The 25,678-nt window shown below is 36.2% G+C and overlaps 1 protein-coding gene across 1 annotated transcript in view; it reads right to left on the reverse strand.

Annotated features, from left to right (window-relative positions):
- LOC136032354 (26S proteasome non-ATPase regulatory subunit 4-like) overlaps nucleotides 1–25,678 on the reverse strand; it is a 79,371-nt gene that overhangs the window by 39,086 nt on the left and 14,607 nt on the right. The window contains exons 2-4 of the mRNA XM_065712676.1: nucleotides 24,363–24,503; nucleotides 14,301–14,412; nucleotides 6,183–6,338 (exon numbers count right to left, since the gene is read on the reverse strand). Coding sequence (XP_065568748.1) covers nucleotides 6,183–6,338; nucleotides 14,301–14,412; nucleotides 24,363–24,503 — 409 coding nt within the window. The remainder of the gene's footprint in view (nucleotides 1–6,182; nucleotides 6,339–14,300; nucleotides 14,413–24,362; nucleotides 24,504–25,678) is intronic.

Here is a 25,678-nt window from a genome sequence, read left to right on the forward strand (position 1 = left end):
GTTGCATGACCAAAACCAATAATTGTAATAGTTCCGAAGATCCGCCATCGTGCTGTTATACATGGAGTAATTCTGAAGCGAAAAGGTTGTAAATTCATTTTGACGACAATCGCGGAACCGATCAACGTTTTCACAATATTCAAACAATTGTTAGTAAAGGAAGAACCAACAATACAGAGACCGAATACAGCGACCAATAAGTTGCTCACAAAGATAAACAACAGCAAGCAACATGATGAAGTTGGATAACTCTTTGTGGTGATTGAAGTTTTAAGCACAAAAAAAGTGCACCAAAATACAATCGTCTTCAATATCTCATTTTCTTTGAGCTGATCGCATCTGAAAGCCGACTAAAAAGAATAACAGCCTATTCGCATGTATCTATAATCAAACAGTTCGTGGTAACGAACTGTAGTTCGTTACATCAAAAGAATCGCCAATAGTTATATTAAAAGAATCGCATTTTAATGCTGATTTTAAACATATAATTTTCATCAAGATTAGTCTTACCCGTCAAAAGTTACGAGCCTGAGAAGATTTGCCTCATTTTATAAAATAGGGGGAAATACCCCCTAAAAGTCATATGATCTTAACGAAAATCACACCATCAGATTCAGCGTATCAGAGAACCTTACTGTAGAAGTTTCAAGCCACTATTTACAAAAATGTGGAATTTAGCATTTTTTGCCAGAAGACAAATCACGGATGCGTGTTTATTTGTTTTTTTTTGTTTTTGTTTTTCCAGAGGTTATCGTATCGACTCAATGGTCCTAGAATGTCGCAAAAGGGCTCATTCTAACCAAAATTAAAAGTTCTAGTGCCCTTTTTAAGTGACCAAAAAAATTGGAGGGCACGTAGGCCCCCTCCCACGCTCATTTTTTCCCCAAAGTCACCGGATCAAAATTCTGAGATGGCCATTTATTCACCATAGTCGAATAACCTAATAGCTATGTCTTTGGGGACGACTTACTCCCCCGCAGTCACCGTGGGAGGGGCTGCAAGTTACAAAGTTTGACCTGTGTTTACATATAGTAATGGTTACTGGGAAGTGTATAGACGTTTTCAGGGGGACTTTTTTGGTTTGGGGGGGGGAGTTGAAGGGGGGGTTACATAGGAGGATCTTTCAATGGGGGAACGTTTTATTGGGGAAGAGACTTTCATGGAGGGGCGCAGGATTTTCTAGCATTATTTAAAAAAAAACAATGAAAAAATAAATATGAAAAGTTTTTTCTACTGAAAGTGAGGAGCAGCATTAAAGCTTAAAACGAACAGAGATTATTACACATATGAGAGGTTTACCTCCTCGTAATACCTCGCTCTTTACGCTAAAGTATTTTTAGTGATTTCAACTATTTATTCTACGGCCTTTGTGATTCAGGGGTCATTCTTAAGGAATTGGGACAAAATTTAAGCTTTAGTGTAAAGAGCGAGGTATCGACGAGGTGTGAGCCCCCTCATATACGCAATAAAAACATACGAATATAGAAGTTCGCTAAGTAAGTTAATTCGTAAGTTGCGTATATTTTTTACTTATGAAAACGTTCGTAAAAAATTAAAAGTTATAGTTGCCTTTTTAAGTAATCAAAAAATTGGAGGGCAACTAGGCCTCCTCTCTCGCTCCTTTTTTTCAAAATCTTCCGATTAAAACTATGAAAAAGCCATTTAGCCCCCCCCCCAAAAAAAATGCAAATTTCGTTTTAATTATTTATGCATGGAGAGCCAAAATAAAAAAAATACCTTAATTAAAAAAACATCCAGAAATGAAACAAAAAAAACAAGTTTTTTTAAATGAAAGTAAGGAGCGACATTAAAACTTAAAACGAACAAAAATTACTTCGCATATGAAAGGGGCTGCTTCCTCATCAGCGTCCCGCTCTTTACGCTAAAGTTTTTTGCTGTTTTAAAAAGTAGAGTTGAGAGAAGAGTCAAACTTTAGCGTAAAGAGCGGGACGTTGATGAGGAAACAGCCCCTTTCATATACGAAGTAATTTTTGGTCGTTTTAAGTTTTAAAAAAACTTTGTTTTTTTTTGTTTAATGTTGTACTAGGACGAGGTCGCGAACATGGTCCATAAATCTCATATTCGTAAAACACAAGCATCACTTTTTTGGACCACAAGTTTCAGGTCGCATGTGCATGTATAATGGCGGGTGTTAGGCACTAGACCGGAAGTGCCAAGTTATATCCAGAAGGGTTGGAAAGCTCCGTTTTCCCCCTTTTGTTTGGTAAATAAACAGGTAATTGTGTCTTACTAAGATTTGAATTTGCATGCATTTACACATGCAAGGTTGGTTTATATAAATTTACTAACATTGGCTATAGGCTTGACCATATGCTTCTTATTTAGCTCTGGCTAAACAGACATTTGCGAGCGTAAGCAGAAGATACAACATCTAGAAGAAGTTTTCTTGTTGAAGAGGCTGAATTGCTCCAGAAGTGTTATATATGTCTATAGTGGTAAGTCCATCTAAAATACTTCCAAGTAATAACATAGGGATACATGGTAAGGCAAAGAGTCCATGGTTAATTTGTTTACCCAATAGAAATCAAAGATAAAAATAAGCGAAATACACTATTGTGTTCCCAGTCATCCCGTTTCAAGATGTAATAACCACTATTATTGTAATTGTGCCCCAGCCCATTCCCCAACAGGGTCAGATCCAGGATTAGCCTAAACTCAAAAGTTTGTGGTTTGGTATTATTTTTAGTGGTTATTCCTCATGAAAGGTTGGTTGAAAATCAAAAATAGACTTACTTAAGAAAACAACAAGATATGTATAAAAACTACCGCTATGCCTGAGCCTACAAGGGGGGTATGATGAGTAATTACAATGATAATGGTTATTAGGTTCGTGAAGCGCATAAAACGGAAATGTATTAGAGTTTTTTTTTCATTCTGATTTATGTTCTATGCCAAACTCACAGCTAGTGAAGATTGTCGCCTCTTCTGACTTTCTTCATTACACGAAGAAATGTTTTTTTATTGTTTTAAGAGTGGCTCATGGGCACCCATAAGCTGAATTTTAGAGGGAGGGGGGCTTACCTGGTGTAATCGGCACTTCCAATACCGTATAGTATAAATGTCAAAAAAAATTATAAAAGTACAAGGCAGCATAATTCTGCCAGGGGAGGGACTTGAACCCCTTCCCTCCCATATGGACACCCATGGAGTAGCTCCTAGTTTAGCAGCATCTCAGCGCTGTAGTTTGCGTCCAGGACTTTTCTAATTGTGCAGATTTCGATAGTTTTTAGATGAGGAATCAAATGGTAAAGTTCTTCTGTTTTCTATTGGATTTTCGCTGTATAGGCAAAATTGTCCAGGGAGTGGTTAAAATTCAACTACCTTATCATATGTCAGTATGCAATTACCTGACAAATTTTGAATGACCATAAGTTTACAGATATTAAACTGTGGAGCTATTCGGTTTATTGAATAAAAACAACCCCTTCTATATACTCCATCTTCTGCTTACATGTAACATAAAGTTTTTTTACTGTTTTAAAATGTAGAGTTAAGAGAAAGAGTCAAACTTTACGCTAAAGTTTTTTTACTGTTTTAAAATGTAGAGGTAAGAGAAAGACTCAAACTTTAGCGTAAAGAGCGGGGCGTTAAGAGGGAAAAGCCCCTTTCATATACGGAGTAATTTCTGTTCGTTTTAAGTTTTAATGTCGCTCCTTACTTTCATTTAAAAAACTTGTTTTTTTTAATTTAATTTCAAAGTAGAGATGCTTGAGTCTTTCATTTTAAAACAACCGTGATTTTGGAGTATCACGGTCGCCACCCTGCTGAAAACATAAAATTCGCAAATACCAAAATATTTTTGTAAAATACAAAAATAATATCCCCTCACATTAATTATCCACCTTTCTAAGAGGTAACAAATTACCTCTAATTCATAAATAGAAACAAAAAGCGATACTATTTGTTTTACACAGTAGTCCTTCAACTTAGTTCAGTATGCAAAAAAAAAAAAAAAAAAAAAAGACAAGACCATTTATGTAATTTAAATAAAAAAACAAGTTATTCTTTTCAATGAAAGTAAGGAGCGACATTGGAACTTCAAACGAACAGAAATTACTCCGTATATGAAATGGGCTTTTCCTCCTCAACGCCCCGCTCTTTACGCTAAAGTTTTTTTCTGTTTTAAAAAGTAGAGTTAAGAGACAGAGTCAAACTTTTTTATTTAAACTTTTTTGTTCTTTATTTAAATAAAAAAAATAGTTTTTTTTTAACTGAAAGTAAGGAGCGACATTAAAACTTAAAACGAACAGAAATTACTCCGTGTATAAAAGGGACTGTTCCCTTCTCAACACCCCGCTCTTTACGCTAAAGTTTGACTCTATCTCTCAATTCTACTTTATTAAACAGTAAAAAACTTTAGCATAAAGAGCGGGGCGTTGAGAAGGGAACAGCCCCTTTCATTTAGGGAGTAATTTCTGTTCGTTTTAAGTTTTAATGTCGCTCCTTACTTTCAGTTAAAAAAAACAGTTTTTTTATTTAATTTCTGAACATTTTTGAATTAATGAATGTTTTATTTTGGCTCTCCGCACATAAATTATAAAATAAAATTTGCATATTAATTCTCTTTTAAGCTAAATGGCTTTCTCTTAGTTTTGATCAGAGGATTTTGAAAAATAAGGGGTGGGGAAGGAGGCCTAGTTACCTTCCAATTTTTCGGTTACTTAAAAAGGGAACTAGAACTTTTAATTTTTAACGAACATTTTTATTAGTGAAAAATTTACGTAACTTAAGAATTAACTCACGTAACATACTTCTATATTCTTATATTTTTAGTATGTATATGAGGGGGTCCCCTCGTTAATACCTCGCTCTTTACTCTAAAGCTAAAGTTTTGTCCCAATTGTTTAAGAATGAACCCCTGAGTCAGAAAGGCCGTAGAATACATAGTTGAAATTACTAAAAATACTTTAACATAAAGAGCGAGGTATTGAGGAGGGGAAGAACCTCTCATATGCGTAATAATTTCTGTTCGCGTCAAGTTTTAATGCTATTCCTTACTTTCAATTGAAAAGACTTTTTCATGTTTATTTTTTCATTGTTTTTCTTTATAGTAATGCTAGAAAATCCTGAACCCCCTTCATTGAATTTCTCTTCCCCCATAACATATTCCTCCACGGAAAGATACTCCCATATAGCCACCTCCCCTCAACCCCCCCCCCCAATACATAAAATACCCCTGAAAACGAATGTAGCCTACACTTCTCAATAACCATTACTGTAGACATGGCCGTATATATCGTAGACATAGTTATTATGGTTTTCGACTATGCTGAACAAAATGGCTATCTCAAAATTTGGATCCGTTGACTTTTGGGAAAAATGAGCATGGGAGCGGGCCTAGGTGCCCTCCATTTTTTTGGTCACTTAAAAAGGCACTAAAACTTTTAATTTCAGTTAGAATGAGCCCTCTTGCGATATTATAGGACTACTTGGTTGATATGATGACCCAAACAAAAAAAAAAAAAAAAAAAAAAAAAAAAAAAAAAAAAACACGCATCCGTGATCTGCCTTCTGGCAAAAAATACAAAATTCCACATTTTTGTAGATAGGAGCTCGAAATTTTTGCAATAGGACTCTGATACACCGAATAAGATGGTGTGATTTTCGTTAAGATTCTATGACTTTTAGGTGATGTTTCCCCTACTTTCCAAAATAACACAAATTTTCTCAGGCTCGTAACATTTGATGACAAAGACTAAATTTGATGAAACTTATATATTTAAAATCAGCATGATACTACGCTAGCTGGCAATTGATACCCCGATTCCAAAACGTATCATCCTTTTTTTATATGAGGGATCTGCTCATAAGGACCGTTGTCGTGTCGTTATTTTTTTGCTCTATTCTTAACGTTTATCAAATTTCTTCAAGAACCACGGACAAACAATTAGAGTTTCTGATGTGCAATTTGCAATTATTTCCTGCGAATAATATTTTTTTTTTTTTTTTTGTTTCAACTGAATATTATTTTTTTGGTTTAATACAACAAAAACGTCGTTGTGGAGAATTCTATGTAAATTCAGAAATTTTCTGTAAATTTAATTATTGGAAAAAAAAAATTGATTGACTGTTAAAACTGGAAAATAAGTTTTAATACATTTTGAATAATGCAAAATACACTAGGCAATAAATAAAAACATATTTTTTGTTAAAGAGCCTACCTCCTCGCCAAAATTAATAATATCAACATTCACTTTCTCCTTTCTTAGCTTTTTGGCTGTCTTGACCAGTTCCTTTTCATCTATTCCAACTGGACTTCCAACAAAAACGACAATTCTCATCCTATGGTTTTTGCCTTGGCGATGCTTTAAAGCAAGCTAAAAAAGAACATATTCCGATTTTTATGATTAAAAAAAATAAATAAATAAATACACATCTTAACCAGAAAATGGAACTTCTTCTTAACTTTTTTCAAAAGCAAACATGGCACGAATTTTTCAGAAACAGGACCATCTAAAGCTTTTCTATTTGCAAGTTTTGAGGGAGCAAGGAAGGGGCATTGTGTCCATCCCCTCGTCATTCATTAAGAAGATCTTCATCTACCATTCTCAACTCAATTAAAACCACTCACATTTAGAATGAATCCTGAAAGTGATATTAAAAACGAACATAAATTGAACACATAAAAACATATTTTTCGAACGGAAGTAACTGATTTTAAAAAACAAAGATAGATTATTCCAAAATAGGGGCTTTTCCTTCTCGATAACCAATATTTTAGCTGAAATTTGATTTTTTTTTTTTTTTTTCTTTTTTTTTACCGTACCTCCAGCATAAATCAAACACAATTCTGTGCATTAGATACTTTAATTTTGGCAAAATACAGGGCTTTTTGTGGTGACAGTTGTTTTCTATGATTTAAAAGAGGTCACAATCTTTAGAAGCAAAGAATGTTGCAGAATCAAGTTGCTTAAATTATGGCGAAAAATAAAAGAGAAAATTTACATGGGAGTTAAATACCTATCGACACAGGTATTACTGTTCGACAATGATCTAAATTTTTTCTAAATTCTTGAATTTCAAAACAAACTCGCCCTTTTTCCTTTTAAACTTACGCCAACTTACTTCAAACCACTTTATATCAATGAGGATATGCACATGGTTTAGTTCTAACGGTTTGAACAGAGACTGAAAGGTCTAGTACATTTCTAAAGTCACAAAAGATATCGTGCTGCAGCAAGAAAAAATGTAGGAACTACGGTAGAAGAAGCGTTACGATATACAGTCTTTGAGGTAGAAGTGCTAAACAGTTTTCCGTCCCGTCAACAGTCCCCACCATTAACAAAGCAAATACACCTCAATAGTGGCTCCTTATAAGAATAGTATTACACCACCTTGGCCAACACATACAGTAGATGAACACCTACTAGATTCACCTTAAAAATGAAAACCATTGACTGGTTGATTCTTGAAACGAAGTAGTAGCCCACAGAAGTAGTAGTCCGCTTAATCTACGAATGGGCAAGAAATAGCTGTTTCCTGATTTTCAATCAGTAGTTAATTTTAAAAATCAGCGTTATTTTATTATACAAATATTATTCTATTTTAATCTTCAACTCCTTTTCCAGTCCTCGCAGTAAAACAATTTTTACGTTGTGAATTGGCCATTTAAATTACTTTCATTTGTTACACCCAGTCCATAAATACCAATTAACCAATGATGTATTCAAGCAGCTAACAATTCTCTAAAACTCGACAAATGACTTTCTCGGATGCATCAACTACTGGATTTTTTGACTTGTGTAAAAACGGTAGCCAAGCAAAAGGCAAAGACCATTGATTCAGGACAAAAGACACCCCGTAGGTTGATGAATCACTTTTAAGATAGATTAACTATAACTATAGCTCCTTAATCTCACAGAATTTGTCTTTCTGCGGAAGAAAATCTAAGGAGAAAAAAAACAATTGTAAGCTAATCTTATGTGGAATCTATTCAAGGCTTATTCACAAAGAGATTTTACTTATATCAAAATTTAATCCATTCAGAAGGTTTGTATTAGCTTATGCTAGTGATCAGATTATAACATTCGCAATGGATAATTTAAAAACTGGAATGAAATAATACTATAGTTAACCGATTGTATTTGTCTTTATCTTAAATATCATACAGTCATGATTTCTCTTGACGTACAAATGCTCTTGAGCTCAGACAAGCTCCAGTAGCTTCTTCCAATATTCCACTTTTCCAATCATTATATATGTTCTTCTTCTTCTCTCCTTGGATTATTATGAAGACGCCTTCACGTAATCCCGTCACCGGAATTAATTTCCAAACCCTAGTTCATGTTGGTGCACCTGAGATCAAATTCCACGTTCTGCATTAGCATTAAAGTTCAATTGTCGGTCGATTCAGTTCTGGACGCTAGCTAAATCTCTATTGTGATCAGGATTATTTTAAACTATTTCTCGAAATTGGAGCTATATAATCTAGGCATTTGAAGAACTCCATTTTGAATGGACTTTAAGTAAATAAAAAAAAAAAAAAAAAAACAACACATTTCTCAATCAGATTCCTAAGAGGTAACAGATGAACCAGATGTAAAAAACAGTCTTAGGACAGGAAGGGACAGCCCCCGACTATGCAGAATACATTCTGCTAATTTTGGGGTTTAATCTTTACTTTCATAATAACGGCGTAGACCAGAAATATTACCAGAAACCAACAGGGATTAAATATTAATTTCTAACATCACTCCTCCCCCGCCCCTTTCTTAGAGCTAATTCTTTATTTATCTGAACTCTCAATGAAATTTAGGATATTTTGGCATTAAAATGCATCCTTTGAGGCATCTGCTTCAATCCCTAACAACAAAACAACCAGAGAACCTAAACGTGGAGGTTTAAAGCTCTCATCTACAAATGTTTGGTGTATTTTTTACCAGAGCAAGATCATGGATGCGTGATCAAATTCCAGATATCAAAAAGGACAAGACATCAAAACAGTTCTCGGACAGGGAGACTGATTGGTATTTTAATCACTTTCAAAAAAAAAAAAGAACTCTCAATTTCCGATCGAAAGAGCATCCTTCAAAGTCTTAAAGCCCATAAAAGGGAGGTTGGGGACGAGAGAGAAGCAGCAGCCCTCCAAAACGGCACAAATTTTGCCCGCTCGGAGTTAAATGCAACTCTTTACTTTCATAATAAAAGCGTAGACCAGAAATGATCCCGGAAATCATAAGGGGTTGTAAATCAATGTTTATCTGGCCCCCGCCCCAACCATTCCTTAGGGCAAATTCCAAGTTTAAATCTCAATGAGAGTTAGAACGTTTTGGCGTTAAATGCACACTTCGAGGCATTTGCCCCCAATACCAAGAACCGTTGTGTAGATACTACTAATATTCCCTTTTCAGAACCAGCAAGGACAAAGTAAGTTTCAATGAGGTTTGGCATCCCTCTTAAAGTTTCTTAAAGTTTCGCTTAATGTTCTAATCCATTTTGGGAGGTCCAGGAACATACATGTCCTCTTTTCTTAATATAAAACCTTATATGTTAAAAAGTGGAAACTTGCATAACTTACATCGCTTGCACGGGAGCAGTACGAGGGAGGGGGCGTCAACCCGTGAGGCATAGATATTTAATCTTTGGACTAGTTTGAATAAAATGGCTAGCTCAAATTTTGATCGGATGCATTTGGGTGAAAAAGGGCACGGTAGGGGGATGGCTGCCCTCTGATCATTTATGAATCTTAAAAAGGACACTGAAACTTTCGATTTACAGATGAATGAGATCCCTCTTGAGTTAATACAAACACCCTTTCTATTGATCTTAACAATGGGCAACATGCATAGTTTACGACCCTTGCCCCAGGGACTGGAAGGAGGTTGCCAAAGCTAAAGGCATTATTATTTGACAATTAGACTATTTTAAACAAAATTTTGGTCCTATCCGTTCCGGGACAAACGGTGTGGGTCGTGGCTTGTTGCCCTCCAATAACGTTTTACTATTAAAAAGGGCACTAAAACTTTTAATTTGTAAGCGAAAGAGCCCCCCCCCCCCTCCAAAGTTTATTCAACGACTCCTTCCATATGAAATTCTCTAAGAGAAAATAAAGAAATAATACGTTGGACCCTTATGGCTCTGTACTACAGACAACGTTATAGCATTGCCTCTGACTTGAGCAGGTAAATGAAACTATTAATTTCTCTACTAATGAACATCCAAAATTATCCAGTGGAAATATTGGGGGAATTATCCGGGGGAAGGAACACCTGGACCCTTGGCAAAGAATCAAACCATGTAAATGCGTTGTCCACTTCTGAATCATACTGAGCAAGGAAAAATACGATTTCCTTAGTTATGGGGACAATCTAAACAAGTAGGTCCCATCTAATCAAGAAAGTCCCGATTAAACTTCTTTTTTCGCCGATGTCGAGTCTTATGGAAAATATTCAGCCCAAAAATAACACACTGTAACTTCCTATATTCACCTTGAAGGCCAAGATACAAGAAGAAAATTTGAGTCACCGCGAGTAGTCCCATAGCCACCTGAAGCTTCCAAGTTTTCATGGTTTCTTTTTAAACACACCGATTGTTCAACTGGATCATACGCAAACTGGGTTACGTAATACAAAGGACAACTTTAAGACTGCTTTTGGAAGGACATATTTAAAACCTCCATTTGTCTTTAAACTAGGTGGTATTCAAATTGCTCATCAAGCTGAGAATACTGGGCCAATAGACTAGGTCCTCTGCTTTATCATTTTGTTTAACTCATTTATTCATTAATTTTATTTCTCAATTAACAAGAAAAGTAACTTTGGTGAATAAACTTTTTTTTCTTTCAATCTGGAGCCCAACAATGCAGCTGCCTCTTTCAAAAGGCTCACATCTCTAGTCAAATCATTAATTTCGACCTGAGGGAAGAGCTTGGGTGAATCCATGGGGCTTGTATTCGGTATTTTAGTCTTGAGAATATAAACATTCCGAGTCTGAAGACCCTGAAGAGATGACTCGTAAATTAATGGACTCGAAGAGAAGACAGACATTCCAGTAATCAGAATAATTTTTGGACTCCCTCTAAGCAGTGGGAATTCTAGTCCAAAAGGAATTCTAATCGAACGGTTATTCCCGCGAATGGAATTCTTTCGCACCGCTTTTCACCCAATTTCTTTTACCGAGTCACAGGAATATTGGGGAGGGTGTTTCCTCCTCCCTCTCATAGGAAAAGCTTTTGCTGCCAATTCTCGCCGTTTAGCGAGAGCTGCAAAGTCAACGAACCGAAATAAGAATAGGAGATAATGACTTGCGACGCTATTGGCCTAATGATTGTGACAGGAGGCGAAGAATGGTGACAGGAAGGTATGGCAGAGGGGTGATATACGATATAATAATGATCAGAAAGGCTAGAAATGAATGCCACATCGAAAACAACTTCTAGGAAAAGCAAATTAAATCAAAGCAAAATGAAGTTTCTCAATAGAATGTGATAAATTATAAAAAATAGAGACCATTTATGAAATCATCTTTAAAAATACATAACGTTCAGCAATCACCTCCGTTGAATTACTTTCAACTATTGTTGTAACTGGTAAAATTGGGTATTTTTCGTATTTGACCGTTATTTTACGGACCCCGTAAAATTGATATTTTACCTATTTTACGTAATTTACTTATTTTACATAAATTACGTATTTTACCTACTTTACCAGTATTTTAGGTATTTTACCGGTATCATACATATTTTACGAAGCCATGCATCTTGCAGAGCACAAAAGAGCGAAGAGGCTGGCAGAAAAAAGATTGAATATGATCTTGGCTTGTGTACAGCTGTATTCACTGATTTAAAAGGCGGTATGTCTCACTTAGGTCTCTTGTTATCAGAACAATAAAGTGTATTACAGTACAGGTTATTATAATTTAAAATTGTGAAACATTAGCTGAAATAAAACTACATTAGTTCTGTGAACTGAAAAAAAAAAACAAACAAACAAGAAAAAAAAATAATAAAACTACATTAGTTCTATGAACTGAAAGACTGAAAGGGCTAGAAGCAGGATTGACATATGAAAAAAAAAAAAAAAAAAAAAAAAAAAAAAAAAAAAAAAAAAAAAAAAAAAAACAAACAAACAAACAAACTAACAAACAAACAAGAAAAAATAAAACTACATTAGTTCTGTGAACTGAAAGACTGAAAGGGTTAGAAGCAGGATTGACATATGAAACAAACAAGAAAAAAAAACAAAAAAAAACAAGAAAACAAGAAAAAATAAAACTACATTAGTTCTGTGAACTGAAAGACTGAAAGGGCTAGAAGCAGGACTGACATATGAAACAAACAAGAAAAAAAAATGAGGCTAATGTCAGCCAGCAGACAAAAAAGAAGCGAAAATGATAGAGGCACATGTTTCGTCAGGGACTTCCGCGCAGCCGTCTTCAGAGCTCAGAATAGAAGAAGAAGCGAAACAGCTCTAACTGAGCAGAAGAAAGGCTGAAAAGTGAATCAAACAAACAAGCCATAATAAATGACAGACAATTCAAAAATTAGGTTGGGCGAGAATTCTCTGCTTAAAAATTGACTTAGCTTGTCTAATGATCTAATTTTCAGTAAAAGTGTGTCAGGTGACCTTAATTTAAACAAAAGATATTATTTGAATCCTAATATTCAGTTATTATAAATTGGGCTTATAGGAATATCTACAGTATGTCTAATTAAAACAAGGTTTCTACCGATGGATTTTTTTCTTTCTATTTCAATTACCTCCTTAAAAAAATGTGGGAAGCCTTTCTTCAAATAGTAAAATTACCTCATTAAAAAAAACTACATTATATGGGATATTCAACAATATGAAGCGTAAAAAAGAATGAATATCAGCATTTTTATTTTGAATTCCACAATCTCAGAAAAATCTTGTATTCATGCCGTCTTTTCTCGGGAGCTGACGTTTACCCACCCCCAAAGAAAAATTACCCCTATTTTAAACTTGAACAATTCCAGAATTCTCATTAGAATGGAAATTGAAATTTCTACTCTCCTGTTTTAGTCAGGGGCAAATGCCTTGCATTACCAAAAGTAAAGGTAAAGACCCATAAGGGTTCAATGTATTAACATTTGTTCATTTATTTTTTCCCAGAGGCACTTCATGAGGAAGGAGTGGTCGAATAAACCTTGAAGAGGGCTCCGTCAATTGGAAATCGAAAGTTCCAGTACCCTTTAATAAGAAATTCTTATCTTTGTTTAACGGCCCCTGGGTTTCAGCGGTTGTTTCGAAAGAATCTTCAGATAAATACAGAATTGGCTTTACGGGAGAGACGATGAGAGGGTGGAGATATAAATTGATATTTAATTCTCAGGGCTGTATCCAGGACTTTCGTTTAGGAGGGGTAGGGGGAGGCTTCGGAACAGGCAAGGTCACCGGAATCAGAATCTAAGTCTGGAGGAGAGGAGCTAGATTTGCAAGCAAATCCTGTTGAAGAACAGTCTTAATGACTGTGAAAGTGACTGAATGTTCCGCTCTTATAACCCAGTATTTAATTATCAAAGTAATCAAAGTGTTACAAGCCACTTTTTTCACTGTACTCGGTACTACTATAAATAAATGAAAAATAATATGTACACGATATGAGGAATGTGGCTGAATACGGCTAATTAAATATGCAAGGCTGTTAGGGTAACACTTCCTAGGTTTAAATGTAGTAAAAAATGATTAATATAATTTTACTACCAAATAATGGTAAATTCGATTTACTTATTTTAACATTTTGATCCATTTTTTACAAAATGAATGTCCGCAATCAGGCACTGTCAAATTGCTGAGATATTACCTTAACCAGAAGATTACCAGTGAGATAAACTAGAGAGTTAATTAAACTGATCAAACTCTAGATGAAGGGGCATTGGCCTTTTAAGCCCAGGAAAATCGGTATCCTTAAAATATTCCATTAAAAGCTGTATGTGACGCTTAAAAAGAAATGCTCAACTGGTTTTATCGCAACAGGGCAACTCTAAAACACTAATTTTACCCCGTATTTTCTAGAGAGTACCTGATGTAACCATAACCAATATTTACTTACCAAATTTTTGTTCTACGGTAATTGTATAACACTACTTTCAACGTAGTCCCGTGTTGTAAATACTACTAAAAACTCACAGAATTCCGTAAGGGCCTTTTCAGTGCTTTCATATTGTAATATTTATTTATTTAGCCGCGACATTGTTGGTTCAATGTAATTGGGAAGCCTATTGAAAGCGATATTTTTGTTTAACTTTCTGTTTTTTTTTTTGTTTTTTTTTTTTTGCAATAAATTTAACTGATATTATAAGTCAATGAAATGATTCTTACATGGGCTATCTTGATACCAGACAGGAAATCGACCTCTCCTTTTGGTTGGACTTGGTGCAACTTTCCTAAAATCCGGCCAGAATCCGTTGTAAGCGTTACGAGAACTTCCGTACTGAAATTGGAAACAAAAAATAAGAGCCGTGTTTTCTTTTGTACTGTTTTTAACCCTCGGCTAAAATGAAACCTGGAAAGAGGTGAAAACTAAACCCTCCTATAGGAATGAATTACTGATTTTCATAAATAATTACTTCTATATTTTTCTAAATATCGTACAGGAACTTAGAATGTAATATATTACTATGTATTATTTTCTGAGAAGGAAAAGTAGAATTTGAGGAAAATACATTTCGAACCTTCAAACAGTTTCCTAGTCCAAAATTCGCTTCCAAAATTTGACATTTATGGCAATCTGCCAAAACCTTTTTGTTGTCTCCTTTAGATTCTCTCTGCGTTGTTCTCGTTCTTCACAATTATTAACATTTTATGATATTCACGCGTGTTGATCATAAAAAGACGAATTATTGCACCTCTAAACAGAGTTTTAGATTCGAAAACACTTAGAATAGTAAACATAAAGACATTAATATAGCTCAATAGCAAATGTGACTGCAACCAATATCGGCGTATCGTTGCAAACTAAAATTTCTGGAAAAGTAACAAATCCCCAAACCATAACCAGCTTCAAAGGGTAGATTTGGTAATTAGTCTTAATTTGTTCAAATAACTAAGTTTTATAATCTCAAGGGTAAGCCACCTTAATCCATTTGAAACGCTCGTTTCCCCCCAGTGCCAGAAGCTCGCTAGGAAATGCGTCAATTGTGACCCACCGGTGATGGTGGCATATCAATACACACGACAATTTCCATCCGACTAGAGACGAAACCTCTAAAAGCCACAACGTAAGTATTACCTGCCTATCAATCCTCATAGGCTTTACTTAAGATCCGATTTTCATTCTTATGCATAAGAATGACAATAATGTACCCCTTGCCGCGGAAAGGTACAATCAAGTAGGGAAACCCGAGCAACTCAACGAATATTTCGACTGACAAATGAAGATCTAATAGCTCCTCCTCTCCTTCTAAAGCGGTCGAAATAGGTGCAGACCCTTTAAAGGCATAGTTAAAACCATTTAATCCTGATTCTAATCAAACTTGACTAAGATTCCGTTGACTCTAAAAAGGTTATTACATTAGCTCTCACTCAGCAACAAGATTTTCCTAACACTCCTTCTTGCAAATGCCCTGGAGACACAAATATTGTAGCCAATACCGTCATGTAGGCATGATCCCAAGTAAATGTTGTTATAACATGAAATTAGGCACCCCCTCCCTCAGAGAAGATGAATTGGATCGGACGTCCAGAAGCTCTAATTTCCCACAAAATAGAATACCAATTCAGTCACCTTTTTATTACATATTATATTGAGAAGATTTATAGACCCATTTCTTTAATTACACCCCCCCCCCTTGAAGCCGGGTAATGGCTTCCTCACATATATTATGGATGTCGAATTACTTCTTGGATACATCTCCTTAATTTGAGCCAATCATAATGGGGATATCTTCACTTAAAAGCATCCCCGCTGAAACACAAAATAAGGAAGCAGCTCTTCCTTTTCTGATTTCATTTCTCCAAATTAAATTAAATAAAAACACAACAACAAGTTTTTGCAACTAAAAGTAAGGAGCAACATTAAAACTTAAAACAAAGAGAAATTATTACGTATATGAGGGGGGTCATCCCATCATCAATACCTCGCTTTTTACGCTAAAGTTCTAAATTTGTTCCAATTCTTTAAGATTGACCTCTGGATCACAAAGGTCACTTGATTAGAATAAATAGCTCATTTGAAAGTACTAAAACAAGAGCTAAGAGCTCATATGGCACTTGTGACGAGGCGAGAAGAGCTAAGAGCCAAGAGATCATATGGTATGAGCTCTAACAAAATTCTAAGAATCAATAGATTGATTTAAAAGGAAAATCAGAGGCTTAATGCCGGTCAGGACTTAAAATAAGAGCTCTGAGTCACGATGTCCTTCTAAATATCAAAATTCATTAAGATCCGATCACCCACTCGTAAGTTACAAATACCTAATTTTTTCTAATTTTTCCTCTCCCTTTAGCCCCCCAGATGGTCGAATCTGGGAAAACGACTTTATCAAGTCAATTTGTGCAGCTCCCTGACACGCCTATCAATTTTCATCGTCCTAGCACGTCCAGAAGCACCAAACTCGTCAAATCACTCAGCCCCTCCCCCAACTCTCCCAAAGAGAGCGAATCCAGTACGATTTTGTCAATCACGTATCAAGGACATTTGTTTATTCTATCCACCAAGCTTCATTCCGATTCCTCCACTCCAAGTGTTTTTCCAAGATTTCCCCCTCCAACTCCCCCCAATGTCAAAAGATCTGGTCGGGATTTGAAATAAGAGCTCTGAGACATAAATTCCTTCTAAAAATCAAATTACATTAGGCTCCAGTCATCTATTCGTAAGAAAAAAATACCCCAATTTTCACGTTTTCCAAGAAATCCGGTTTCCCCCTCCAACTCCCCCCAATGTCACAGGATCTGGTCGGAATTTAAAGTTAGAGCTTTAAAGCACAAGATCCTTCTAAATATCAAATTTCATTAAGATTTGGTCACCCTTTCGTAAGTTACAAATACCTAGGTTTTAAAAATTACCCCCCCCCCCAATTCCACCAAAGAGAGCAGATCTGGTCCTGTTATGTCAGTCACGTATCTTAGACAGGTTTCTATTCTTCCCATCCAGTTTAATCCTGATCTCACCGCTTTAAGTATTTTCTAATATTTCCGGTCCCCTCAACTGCCCCCACCCAATTACGCTTGATCCGGTTGAGATTTAAAATAAGAGATCTGAGTTACGAGGTCCTTCTAAATATGAAGTTTCATGAAGATCTAGTTAAATAATTTTATATTTATTCACTGTCAATAAAAAGGTATCATCCCTATTTTGACCTGTTTTACTTTCGTCATTTTTTCTTATTTTTCAGAATTAACCCCCCCCCCCCAATAGAGCCGATCCGTTCCAATTATGTAAATCACGTATGTAAGACTTCTGCTTATTTTTCCCACCAAGTTTCATCCCGATTCCTCCAATCTAAGCGTTTTCCATGATTTTAGGTTCCCCCACCCCAAACTTCCCCCAATGTCACCAGATCCGGTCAGGATTTAAAATAAGAGCTTTGAGACACGATATCCTTCTAAATATCAAATTTCATTGAGATCCGATCACCCGTTCGTAAGTTAGAAATACCTCATTTTTTCTAATTTTTCAGAATTAACGCCTCCCCCAGCTACCCCAAAGAGAGCGGATCCGTTCCGGTTATGTAAATCATGTGTCTAGGACTTGTGCTTATTTTTCCCAACAAGTTTCATCCCAATCCCTCCACTCTAAGTGTTTTCTAAGTTTTAGGTTTCCCTCTCCCAATGTCACCAGATCCGGTCAGGTTTAAAATAGGAGCTCTGAGACATAATATCCTTCTAAATATTAAATTTCATTGAGATCCGATCACCCGTTCGTAAGTTAAAAATACCTCATTTTTTCTAATTTTTCAGAAATAACCCCCCTCCAACTACCCCAAAGAGAGCAGATCCGTTCCGTTTATGTCAATCATGTATCTAGGACTTGTGTTTATTTTTCCCACCAAGCTTCATCCCGATCCCTCCACTCTAAGTGTTTTCCAAGTTTTAGGTTTCCCCTCCCAACTCCCCCCCCCCAATGTCACCAGATCCAGTCGGGATTTAAAATGAGAGCTGTAAGACGCGATATCCTTCTAAACATCAAATTTCATTGAGATCCGATCACCCGTTCGTAAGTTAAAAATATCTCATTTTTTTATAATTTTTCAGAATTACCCCCCCTCCAACTACCCCAAAGAGAGCGGATCCGTTCTGATTATGTCAATCATGTATCTGGGACTTGTGCTTATTTTTCCCATCAAGTTTCATCCCGACCCCTCCACTCTAAGTGTTTTCGAAGATTTTAGGTTTCCCCCTCCAACTCCCCCCAATGTCATCAGATCCGGTCGGGATTTAAAATAAGAGCTTTGAGACACAATATTATTCCAAACATAAAATTTCATTAAGATCCCATCACCCGCTCATAAGTTAAAAATACTTCATTTTTTCTATTTTTTCCGAATTAACCGCCCCCCCCCCCCAGATGGTCAAATCGGGAAAACGACTATTTCTAATTTAATCTGGTCCGGTCCCTGATATGCTTGCCAAATTTCATCGTCCTAGCTTACCTGGAAGTGCCTAAAGTAGCAAAACCGGGACTGACAGAATTTGCGATTGCTATATGTCACTTGGTTAATACCAAGTGCCATAAAAATTAGCTTAAAGATCGATGGGTATTGACGATGGGGCGAACCCTCTCACATACATAATAATTTCAATTTGTTTTAAGTTTTAATGTTACTCCTTACTTTCAGTTAGAATTTTTTTTTAATTTAATTTCTGATCGTTTTTTAAATAATGCTGGGAAACCCAGCGCCGATTTCATAGAAAATTCTCTTCTCCCATTAAAAATTTCTCCAGGAAAAGACCCCCCCACGTAACCCCTCCCCAACCAGAAAAAAATCCCCCCTGAAAACGTGTGTATACTTCCAAATAACCAATACTATATGTAAACTATGGGCAAAGTTCATAGCTTGAAACCCATCCCCAGGGGACTGTGGGGGATTAAGTCATCCTCAAAGACATGGTTATTAGATTTTTCGAATGTGCTGAATAAAATGGCTATCTCAAAATGGTTGGTCATACAACTTTGGGGAAAAATGAGCGTGAGAGGGGGCCTACTTGCCCTCAAGTTTTTTTGTCACTTAAAAAGGGCACTAGAACTTTTAATTCCAATCGAATGAGCCCTCTCACGATATCCTAGGACCACTGGGTCGATACGATTACCCCTGAGGGGATGATCATATTATTTAGAAACTTCAGGCCTTTTGATTTGGATCAATTAACAGTCAACATGCAGCACTTCTTGTCTTTCCCAATAAGAAATGCAAGTCTAACAATGGCTGACTGAAAAGATGTATGCCTTAAAACTGCTCCCTTTGTGATACTTCGTCGACATGAGAGATACTGGGCCATTAAACGGTGCGTAATGCTTGTTCGCCTCGGATAAATTGCAAACCGGTACATCTGTTTTTGATTAGTCGATAAATTAGGTTCCAAACTGTTTTCCGTTTATAAAAACCACAGAACAGAAGTGTTTTCTTTCCTTTTCAAAATAGGCAGTAATGTTTATGTTTTTATTACTTTTACATAGATAGCTTTCTAGTAAATCTAAAAATAAACTTCAACAAGTCTCTTTCATTCCAAAATAATAAAATAAGCGGAAAATAAGATTCTATTACATCTTGTACAAACTCGTCAGTTTTAATCTTGACAATAATAGCTCCGTTACCAAATAAAGTCATCCAGGTTGAACTTTGATTTAGAAAGGAAAGCTGATCTAACCATTTCCCCCGAACAATTTCGACACAAAGAAACACATCTTCAAAAAGGAAGTGTTTTCTTGTTCTTCCCAGAATGATCGATTTTTTAGCTAAACGATAGACGCTTTTGTTTACAGTTTTCTATGCTTTATCAAATGGGGCAATACAAAACGAATGTGCATGGTTTATATCATATTCATCGCAGAATTTGGTGTTCGTGTTTTGTACCCAACTGTTGCAGCGAATGTACTTCCTTGTTCTTTAATATTACCAGAAAATGTATAAAAAAACACAGATTTTGTCTTTCAGTCCAAATGTGACAATTATCGTAGGATGTGTGCAGATAATGCCTGAGGTACAATTAGCAACGCAGTCAGTAGCAATTTCTTGGTGAGAAGGACTTAACGATATCATTATGCTTAATTATTACAAAAGGCTATATTTGTCTATTTCCCCCACCAAAAAAGACAAGATTATTAAGGCCTTTCATGAGGCATAAAACATGTAGTAAGAATATGTAAGAAAGCATTCACCAACAAGGGAGGAAAGATGTGACAAATGCCAAAACGATCCCACCAGATGACAAAAAACACACAAAAAAATCGTTTATTTATTTATTAATTATAATTACCAAGGCACTTCGCATAGAAGGAGTACGTTTGGCCATTAAAAATATATACACTCGCCAGATTTTATATCCTTACTGTCCACTTTTTGTCTTTTACTCTCCACTGGAAAATTTTCTACATGTTTCTTACTTTTCATTAGAATATATTGTACGTGCATCTCAGCTTTAAACAAGAGCTAAGAGCTCATACGGCACTTGTGACGAGGCAAGAAGAGCTCACATGGTATGAGCTCTAACAAAATTCTAAGAATCAATAGATTAATTTAAAAGGAAAATCAGAGGCTTAATGCCAGTCAGGATTTAAAATAAGAGCTGTGAGTCACGATATCCTTCTAAATACCAAAATTCATTAATATCCGATCACCCACTGGTAAGTTATAAATACCTCATTTTTTCTAATTTTTCCTCTCCCTTTAGCCCCCAGATGGTCGAATCTGGAAAAACGACTTTATCAAATCAATTTGTGCAGCTCCCTGACACGCCTACCAATTTTCATCGTCCTAGCACGTCCAGAAACACCAAACTCTCCAAAACACTGACCCCCCCCAACTCCTCCAAAGAGAGTGAATCCAGTACGGTTACGTCAATCACGTGTCAAGGACATTTGCTTATTCTATCCACCAAGCTTCATCCCGATTCCTCCACTCCAAGCGTTTTCCAAGATTCCCCCTCCAACTCACCCCAATGTCAACAGATCTGGTCGGGATTTGAAATAAGAGCTCTGAGACATGAATTCCTTCTAAAAAAAAATTTCATTAAGATCCGGTCACCCGTTCTTAAGTTAAAAATACCTCAATTTTTCTAATTTTCCCAAATTAACACCCCCCAGCTCCTCCAAAGGAAACGGATCCGTTCCAATTATGTCAATCACGTATCTAGAAATTGTGCTTATTCTTCCCATCAAGTTTCATCTCGATCTCTCCACTCTAAGCGTTTGCCAAGATTTCTGTTTCCCTCCTCCAACCCCCTATGTTCCCTGATCGAATTCGAGTCAAAAATGGAGCATCTGAGACATAAGACCCTTTTATATACATATATATATATATATATATATATATATATATTTATATATACATCAAGTTTCATAAAGATCCGATGACCTATTCGTAAGATAAAAATACCTCAATTTTCACGTTTTCCAAGAATTCCGGTTTCCCCCTCCATCTCCCATCAATGTCAAAGGATCTGGTTGGAATTGAAAATTAGAGCTTTAAAGCACAAGATCCTTCTAAATATCAAATTTCATTAAGACCTGGTCACCCGTTCGTGAGTTACAAATGCCTCATTTTTCCGAATTACCCCCCCCCCCCCCAACTCCACCCAAAAGAGCAGATCCGGTCCGATTATGACAGTCACGTATCTAGACAGGTTTTATTCTTCCCATCCAGTTTCATCCTGATCTCTCCGCTTTAAGTATTTTCTAAGATTTCCGGTCCCCCCAACTGCCCCCCCCCCCAATGACGCTGGATCCGGTTGAGATTTAAAATAAGAGATCCGAGTTACGAGATGCTCCTAAATATAAAGTTTCACGAAGATCCGATCACCCCTTCGTAAGTTAAAAATACGTCATTTTTTTTCTTTTTTTTCAGAATTAACCCCCCCCCCAATAGAGCGGATCCGTTCAAATTATGTCAATCATGTATCTAGGACTTGTGCTTATTTTTCCAACCAAGTTTCATCCTGATACACCTGCCAAATTTCGTCGTCCTAGCTTACCTGGAAGTGCCTAAAGTAGCAAAACCGGGACCGACAGAATTTGCGATTGCTCTATGTCACTTGGTTAATACCAAGTGCCAAAAAACAAGCAAAAGGGAAGATTTTCGGCTTCTAAGAAGACTTCTCTCTCTCATGAATGTACAGAAGAGGGATGGAGGACTTTGGCTTTAAATCTTTATTTGCAGGTATCGTGCTTTTTTCTCGTTTTTATTATTTTTCGAATAACCTAAATATTTCTTTGCTTTTTCTTCGCATTCACCCCTTCTAGCCTAAGTTGAATTCGCTCTGTACGTAAAAAGATTATAAATGTTAAACTCATTATATTTTACGTGAAAATCAAGTGTCAGTTGACTGAACCTCCTGTACTGGGAGGTTTCCAAAATCACAAAAGAAAAAATGCTCTTCCTGGGTTATATAATAGATAATTAGCTATAACGGATTGAGAACAAAAAAGAGAGAAAAAAAAAACAATTTTCCATAACAACAACAAAAACAGCAATCTTGATGTTCAGATAAGTTATACCAAACATTTTTTTTTTACAACATCCATATTTGCTAAAGAAACAATAGACACTAAATGTCAACAATTAAGGAGCGTTAAAGAAATGGTAACGACAACAAATCTCACTCCAAGCGTCAGCGTCACTGCAAGATATTACACTATTAAAAAAACAAATGTTTTTTTTTATGTTTTTATGGCCAAAGTATTTGCGAAAGAACATGTCCAATGCAACGCATACAAAACAAGCGACAATTTCTAAAAAGCAATAAACTTGAAACTTAGACTAAAAGCGCTTTTCTCAATTCTGCATGCTAAACATAATAATACCCAGCAGTAGGTACACTATTTCAAAAGAGCGTAGGGGACGGATATGTACTACAGACTGAGATTCGGCGTCAAACCAAGAAATCGGGTGAGAGGGGAGAGAGCAAATAATCCTTACAAAAATTTCAGTTAGTTGTCCAAGAGTCAAATATTGAACTTAAGCAATCCTACATTTATAACATCAAAAAACAACTGCTTTACTTTTGGAATTCTAGGGGATATGTTTTTACAAAGAGAAATTTCGAAAACTTCACAAACAAAACAAGAACTGTGAAAATATAACATTAAGAAAAAATGGGAAAAAAAATAACATGAATCCTGGTGAAAATTCTATAAGCAGAAAAATCCAAAATTATTACATATTACAGTCTGTGTAATATGAGAAAGAAAACTAAAAAAAGAAAAAAAATATAATGAATATGGCAATGCTTGTCATTCGTAATTCTGGCCATAAAAAGTTACTCGATTTTGATAGATTTTCACAACCATTCACACTTGCAACTTTAACAGCAAAATCTTCTATAGACAATGGTCATAATAGTTCCGTCAACCCAGAACCCAAAACAAACACTTAATTAACAAGGGTAGATTTTTCTTCAAAAGCGTAGATTTTTCTTTCAGCGCATTAATTTGCATTAAACCAATGTGACAGTTTGTAGGGGTGAAACTTGGAAGGTGCATGGGAGGGTGTGGACTCCAATATTTTGAAGAGCAGCTTCTCTGCCATCTTTATTAAGAAATCGAAACTACCTTCCCCCCACTCTCCCCAGAATCTGACCAATGAACTTCTGAACACTGAACTTTTGAGTATCTCCATTTTTTAAGATCGAAAAAACTACCCAATCCCCCAACATTTCCGTGAACCAGCACAGCCAACAACTTGTCAATCCAAGACAATTCGACCAACCATAAATTTTATACGATATTTCCAAACCATCATTAAGGACGTTAGAATGTAAACTGGTACTTGTTCAGCATATGACAAAAGATACTAGATTGATATTTTACTCTGATGAGCGTCGCATTACCCAATTCTGTATAAAATTATTTTAAAAAAAATCTTCGAGCAGTTTTTTCTTCATTTTTGAATAAAATTCTTGCACAATTTCTGAAAGATCCTATATATATTCTTCCCCAAGAGATCGTCCCCCAACCAGATGGAGGGACAAGGCAGGTGTCTTCTTAGCCATTGCAAATATTGAGGAAGATGTTCCCATCCTTGCAAGAGAACGGTCTAAATGGAGGCGCCATGCAGAATCACTCTCGACGCCAGAAGCATTTCGGCAGGAGCATTAAGTTAAGTCTATATACATTCTTCGGTTATCTTCCAAAAACTCAACTAATTTGGAAATAATTCGATCTCAAATGACTCAAAGCAGACTATAAAAAAATTATATTAAAAATTAAATAGAAGCCCATATACTTACTTAGCTAGAGTTAGAAGTCCCACATTATTTTCAGGATTTGACCTTGTTTTTGCATGACAAACAATATTGACACCATCTTCTTGAGCTTGAAGCCTTGTAGGAATAAAATCTCCATTTCTCATATATTCACTGTTGTCAACACTAAAAATAAGGGAAGAAGTAATATACACATGTAAGTTCTGATGTGAAGATGATGTGTATTTTGTATTTTAAATGGCCAAACTATAATGAATAAAAAAATACAATTCCATAAACATAACCGAACTAAATTTGGAGTCTTGATTCTAGAATGTAGAAAAGAGAGGGAAACACAAAGAACTCTCTTCTCCATCTGAGGCCTCCTTTCTTTCATCCAGCAATGATGCAATCCCCTGAGCCAAACCAAAACCCTTTTTGAACTTTATCCCATTAAATGACAATCAGCTGTTTAGTATCAAAGATATTACGCTTTGAGCATTAGAATGTCTGTTTAAATAATTTTGAAATACTTCACAGCAAATGCTTACCTTAGAGTTCCTGTTCCGAAACTTCTTTTTCACAACTCAGAATTTGCAAGCATCTAAATTAGAGACCCAATTTACAGTATTCCTCTCGCAACCTTCTGAAAACAGAGACGAACTATCCGCTTATGAAACAGGAGATGAAATGATGCCATTTCAAATGTAAGAAGAGGGACAATCCAATCCTAAGACTTGGTCAACTGCCCCCACCTATTTGAAAAACTTGTTGAGAGCCATCTGGACAACAGCAAAATTAACCTCAGAAAGGAGGCACAGCACACTCCTGAAGCTCTTAAGCACGTTCTGTAACAACTGGCAAGGCATCAGCCTGTTCTAGATTCCTGGCAAACTGTTGTCCCACATTATACTGTCCCAAATACAACGTCCCGTAGATGAATACCTGCGTGATGAACAGCATGGCTTCCACCCAAATCGCTGTTGCACAGACCTGATATTCACCCTGCAAATGCTCACGGAGGAGAGCTGCGGATGGTGCAATAAACGCTACATGATCTTCATAGACTTCAAAAAGGCATTCGACTCATTAGATCACTAGTCTCTCTGGAAGCTCCTTTGCCACTATGCTATCCCCAACATCACAGTAAATCTTATCATGGCGATGAATGAAGACGCAACCTGTTGTGTGAAGACAGCAGAGGGAAATTCATGTAAATTTCCCATCCTCTCCAGGGTAAAAACAAAAGTGCGTGCTATATCTGCTACTGTTTACAGTCGTCATCGACTTAGTATTGAGGAACATCAACTCAACTGGGCTATGCCTAAATGATTGCCTGCTGAGTGACCTAGATTTTGCTG

This window comes from Artemia franciscana, chromosome 1 (genome assembly GCF_032884065.1).
Source record: "Artemia franciscana chromosome 1, ASM3288406v1, whole genome shotgun sequence".
NCBI classification, from domain to species: domain Eukaryota; kingdom Metazoa; phylum Arthropoda; class Branchiopoda; order Anostraca; family Artemiidae; genus Artemia; species Artemia franciscana.